Source organism: Opisthorchis viverrini, assembly GCF_000715545.1.
Source record: "Opisthorchis viverrini unplaced genomic scaffold opera_v5_5, whole genome shotgun sequence".
Taxonomy (NCBI): domain Eukaryota; kingdom Metazoa; phylum Platyhelminthes; class Trematoda; order Opisthorchiida; family Opisthorchiidae; genus Opisthorchis; species Opisthorchis viverrini.
The window spans coordinates 3,426,001-3,432,053 of NW_008751661.1; the positions used below are offsets into that span (position 1 = coordinate 3,426,001).

The 6,053-nt window shown below is 42.4% G+C and overlaps 1 protein-coding gene across 1 annotated transcript; it reads left to right on the forward strand.

The window, feature by feature from the left end:
- Nucleotides 1–1,570: 1,570 nt before the first annotated feature.
- Nucleotides 1,571–6,039, forward strand: T265_12575 (hypothetical protein; the record flags this gene model as incomplete). Its single annotated transcript, XM_009164399.1, has 3 exons — nt 1,571–1,667; nt 4,542–4,700; nt 5,873–6,039. Coding segments are annotated over 3 exons (423 nt in total), but the record flags the coding sequence as incomplete, so codon positions are not given.
- Nucleotides 6,040–6,053: the final 14 nt, after the last annotated feature.

The window sequence follows — 6,053 nt, forward strand, 5'->3', positions numbered from 1 at the left end:
TGGTTGAGGGAATTAATCGTCCCCTCGTCTAGATCTAAGTACCCTGATATTATCTCATTCCACGTACAACAATGACACTTACAACTCACAGCACTCTCATGTCACTCTCGGGCCAGCAAGGTCACATTAATTCCTGCATACAGCAAGTTCGCTAAGCGAAAGCATGCTAGTGCTGACACCTTCTTTCTTATACACTCACGTTTTCCCTGTTCTACCCTATCTCACCCGAATTCGAATGCTGTCTCCGTAGGTCCCAGCACCAGAAGTGACCGTTTTGCTAGCCGTGCATCACACTCAGCTGAAGCTTCTATACGTCGGACCTCAGTAACAACCCTTAAAACTTCAAAGTCTGGTTTCAAAATCCAAAAACCTTTTTACTTAGCTACCTTTAATGTTTTCCCACTGAAGCAAGCAGGACAACGGATGGCACGCTGGATTTCATCTTCACTGATATATATGCTGTTTGTCAGAAGAAAGAATATAGGCTTCAGTCACTGTGTTTGAACTGACAGGTATTTCGCTTTCTTCCAGTTTCCGGCTGCACAAACCTGGTTGTGTAGAAAAGAAACCCCATCTGCATTGATGTATATGCTGTTTGTCAGAAGGAAGAATATAGGCTTCAGTTACTGTGTTTGAACTGACAGGTATTTTGCTTTCTTCCAGTTTCCGGCTGCACAAACCTGGTTGTGTAGAAACCGCTATAGCTTGGGATGATGAGTTGGTATTGTATTGAGTGACTGAGTAAAAAGGTCTCTAATCGATCGAATCTCTTTGTTAATCGCTTCTGTGCGTTTGTCTTGCAACGTCTGTGAGAGAATCTTGTGAGAGTGAGGTCCATTGCACCCCGTTTATCATGTCTGCTTATGCCACAATTGACAGTGTGACCATCAACAAACCATCTGGCACGTATCTTACACCTTCAAAATGCACAGTCACGCTTCAGAACGTGCAGTCTCCAAAAATACACCTTACACGTCAGTGAGAATCACTGGATGTTGTGGAGAAATTCTCATACCTCGGCAGTTGTAGCAGCTCTGAAGGGAATGTGTATAATCAAGTCGGTCCGAGAATCTCAAATGCCAGAGGCATGCTTGTTAATTTGCGTCACCTGTGATGTCAGAAGGGTCTTAAATGTTGCGTGTACCAGACTACAGTTTGAGTTATGTTGTTTTATGGCTTCGAACCATGGATCCTGCTGACAAATGGTGTACGGTCTCTTCAGGTTTTTGAACACCTGTGCCTCAGAAGATTTTCCCCTGTCGTATGGCGTCAAAGAATTCTTAACTAGGTGATTAGAAAATGAGTATCAGATGCTTTACTCACAGGAGACCTACAGAACCAAATACGATGGCTTGACTTTGCGTTCGGCATTAGGAAACACCTTCTGCCGAAACGAGTGTTATTCTCCGTGCCTCTTTCAGAATGGCATAAACCGCGATGTGGACAACGTATAACCTGGCAGAATGGTGTGAAAGAGATTACAAAGTGTTTTGTTGTTATCGGTGCAGTACGTCTTCCAGGATGAGGTCTTTGTGACGTCACCCGCGCTTGGTTGTAATCATTGTAAGAAATGGCGATTGATCAACATCAGCGGAGTGTGTGTTTCCAGTTTCTTTCCAGATTTTTTCGTGAAACATTCGTAGGTGTAGTACCTTGGAATGCTTGTGGTAGGCCTAGGTCAGGTCCCCTCTTTCACCCATTCTTTTCTCTCCTTTTCATTCTGAGTATTTAGATATATTTAGGTAAAGTCTATGGTGTGCGGCAAAGAAGCATCAGTGTCAAAGCTGATGTTTGTAGTGATGTATGGTAGTGAGCACCAGCGCGTATACTCCGACATGAATTTTCAGATCTCCCGGTTGGAAATATATTCTCATTTTTACTCGAGTCCAAAGGCAGTTGGGTGCACATTTTAAAATGGCATCATGCATTCCACAAGGTCTTGCTATACTGAAACCTTTGAACTCTAACACAGGTAAAACATTTCCCCTCATTTATTCATAACGAGACATGAGTTAAATCGGAAAAATAATTTGCACATATTTTGCGTTTGGAATGTGACAGGCAAATTCTGTCGTCTGATGCATAGGAGCATATTCTGTATAGAAAGACGGCTTATTCGTTACCCATTAGTGTGAAATTAGAGCTGATGGCTTGAAGAAGCGATGGTATAGTGTGAGTTCTCTTGACCGTTCATTCATAAGAACGGGTTAGATCTAAATTCGCTAAAAATATCTGACCAAAATTATCAGAATACTTTTCTGTTTGTTATGAAAAATGAAGACTTATTTGATATATATGTTTGGATTGTCACTCATCGTTACAGTTCACCCTTGGACTATCCGAATCCAGAATGAAATGGGTTATATTTCATTCGTTTTCCTATAATGTGAAAAGTCCGCATTTCCTTCTTCCGTTTTAGAACATCATTTGTCTTCATACTTCTTCGCACTTGAGGCTTTTTCATTCTGAAACTGTCAGCGGCATATTCAAATTGAGAAACGGGATAAGATTGATAAATTAACAAACGGGCGGTCAGTTTGACACTCAATTCTTTTACGTACTTGGTCACGCATTAGTGCAGCTGCATGTTAGATAAATTGTAGGTTCTTGAAGTCTCGTGTACAAAAGGTTTGCATTTTCACACCGTGAATGGAGGGCACAACAGGTGATGGATAGTCAGATGAAAAATTGTTGAAAATTTTTATCCATTTGGTGTGTGTTGAATTTCAACCCATTTGGTTGACCGTATTTGACTCTAGCAATAAAACACCTGGGCCCGCGCACCTTTGTTTGATGGACAAAATTTTGGATACTGAAAAATCCGCATGGAATTTGCGAAAAACCGTTTATGTCACCGATCCCCCATGCAATTTCCCCATTCTCGTTCAACGTAAATCTTCCAGCTGTTTGCGAAATAACCCTCAAAGCAATGTCTAATATAGTTTTGATAATTTTCATGTGTATTTGCACAACATACTCAGAACATTAGGTTGGTTTTTGATGGGATGAGAAATGTTATCCAAGAGTTCCAAAGTGGATGCAAAGGGCAGCATTTATTTTGCATGCATCTTTAAAATCTGTCACAGCTTTGTGATTCTGCCCTTCAATGTGAACAATCCAGATGAAAATATAACGTTTTCCAGGATTTTTGAAGGTCTGCATGTCTGTATTTGTGTAAAATACGTATCAAAGTGTTGCCACCCTTGTATTTAACTGACCCAACGCATGAAGTAGTTGTTAATTATCAACACGTAGAGATTGACTGTGAGTTGTTACGTGATGTCCACCACCCACAAAAATAGGATTCTGAATAAAAAGGCGTCTTTTTGCTTTTGTTAGTGCTAATTTTCCATTCTCTTCCGTGCTTTGCAGATAGTTTTCTAGAAGCTCTGAAGCACCAATCTCCATAGATAGTGATCCCACGGGATAGGACTTTGCTCCTAACTTTGCTCTAAAATTTGTTTGCTGACTAGTAAGGCACCAGGGCTTCAAATATGGAGGATCACAGAGCACCTTCTGGACAGCAAGCCTACCTTTTGACTGATTATAAAACACCAAGCCACCTCTATTTGGTATCTTCGTGCTCAGTTTCCAGTAACCTTGGATGACCACGAAGAGCATCCAGGAAATTCTTCAGTGAAACTCCGACGGGATGCAGCCAACAGCACACCGTTTCCTACAGACAAACTGATTTCAAAAGCACTCACATAGAAATATTGGTTTGTCTATAAGAATTGTGACTCCATACGCTGACTCATCCCATGAGGACCCCTGAGAACAGTCAGAAAAACACGCATATAATGTTCCCGTGGGCAGCAGGATACTAAGGCAAGGGAGACACACTCGGTTCACGAGACTCAACGAAAAAAAAACGATGCACGACAAACGTGGTACTATCTGCTGCTAAAAGGGTTCGAATCCCGATCCTACATAAACCGACATATGGTTTATCAATGGGGCTGGTTGTGGTAAACGAATGACTTGGTCTTTTCGTCGGAATAAAATATAAATTTTTCCCGATGGAGGCAAATACGGTATAATTTAGACATCTCAACACAAATGTGGAAACCTGCACATTTTGTGGCCCTGAGGCGCTTGTTTGAAACTTTCCGTCTTTTGCACTAAAAAACCAACACCCTCTACAATCGCCTAGTTTTCGTTGTTTCCGCGTCAGGTTTCATGTTGCGCACTGTTCTGAGAATATTCGTAGCACGATAAAAGCTTGACGTCGTTTCACCCAAACGGAACAACGCTTGATGGAAACGGCGGTTACATTTGAAGCATTGGTTGAAGAACGGACATGGTTAGCTTTGGAGTTGGTTTTGCCAAACACCCCATCAATTAGCGCCAAGTCAGTCAGCATATTTGTCTCCACTGATTTGAATTGCTTACATACCCTTTAGATTCAAAGTTCATTGATAGCTTGAAATTCAGTAAAACAAACATGACATGGGAATATTCAGCGGAAGTCTTGATGGGTTGACATACATTCAATATCTTCGTGATGTGAGCGGATAGATCATCTTTATATATCTTTCAAGACAAGATAAGAAGTAATAATAGTTCTGTTGCAACAGCCTTTCGGTGCCTAACTGCTATGCCGTCTAAAGGAAGCACAAGGGCTGGGATAGTGCCAGGTTGCCCAAGCCTAGACAGGGGAAGTCAAAGGCAGAGGTCGGGTTCGAACCACGGACCTTCCGGTCAGTAGATTCGGTTAGGGGTGTCAGGGGACTTTTCACTGGGGAGACCGCAGACCACTTGGACCATCTCGTCACTTTCAAGGGGTTAAACATAAACTGAATATCTTTGAAAAAGCGCCTATCTTGGTTTTTAGTCTTGTCAGGTCGTCTGCTCTTTAAAGCTAGAGGATTTATGTGATACTGGCTACTTAAATCATCTTAGATTTGCAACTCACTCAAAGATGTCCCGCATTTACAAGTTTTAAATATGTTTTGAGTGATTAATAGTAAACAACGACTACGCGGTGATAACACCACGTCAAATCGCTTCGGTAAAATCAAGTCACCTCAGTGAATAGCATCATGCAACCTGGAGAAACCACCGGGCCTAACGGGTTGATCATGCGTAGATCCGTCGAAAACTCAGAGTCGGAATTAGACCAGGGACTTTCCGGTTAGTTGCTTCTCACTTTCACAGCTCGACTATCCCGATCTCATAAAAAAGGTCTCAGACGATGCTTCCTATTATTGGTATCTACCACAGAATTTGTACTCACCTCACAAACGGGATGCAGTTTCTCCTCTTCTCATTCTTCACGGTCAATGCGGCGTTACTCTCGCCTCTCGGAGTAGACAGGCGTTTGTTCTATATCAGTGGAGCATTTTGTAACCATTCGGTGGGGTGAACGTGACAAACTGAAAATCTGTCTGAGTTCTATCGAACATTATTCACTCAAGCATGTCAGTAGATAGTTAATTTGATAAGACCCTGGTTTTGACTTGCCTGAGTGCATTGATCCTTGACCTGTAATTTCACTTAGTTCTTTCAGAAGCAGGAAAACACGTAGTAATGTTTTGTACCTGATCAGTTTGCACCTAGGGTCAATTAAAAACAAAATTGTGACTACAAATGTAACCTTAATTTTAAACACTAGACTAGCTCGGCTTCACAGGCATGTATCAGCTTTCTACAACAGTTTCTTCGCTGATAGCTGACTAGTGCTGCTGATGTCTGATTGCTGTCCCCACTTCAGTAGGTTGTGAAGGATAAAGGACTCACCGACAAAGAACACAACCGCTTTATTGAGAGCAAGCGAGAACAAGCTAAAGTACAACGGCCTCACGTTATATATTCAGGAGCACCCTCTGACCTTGATCCAAGGCTGTCTCGCACTCTCGAGGTTGATCCGAAGATGCCTCACGGTTTGCACGAGGTGGACAGCACATGACTTGGCAGAAAGGCGTCAAAGAGAGAGATGAGAGTTTGGGTGTTGTTGGTGTTGTACGCCTCCCAGGATGGGGTCCCCGTGACCCCGTCTGTGCTTGGCTGGAGACTTTGCAAGAAATGGCGGCTAATGGATGTCAGTGGCGTTC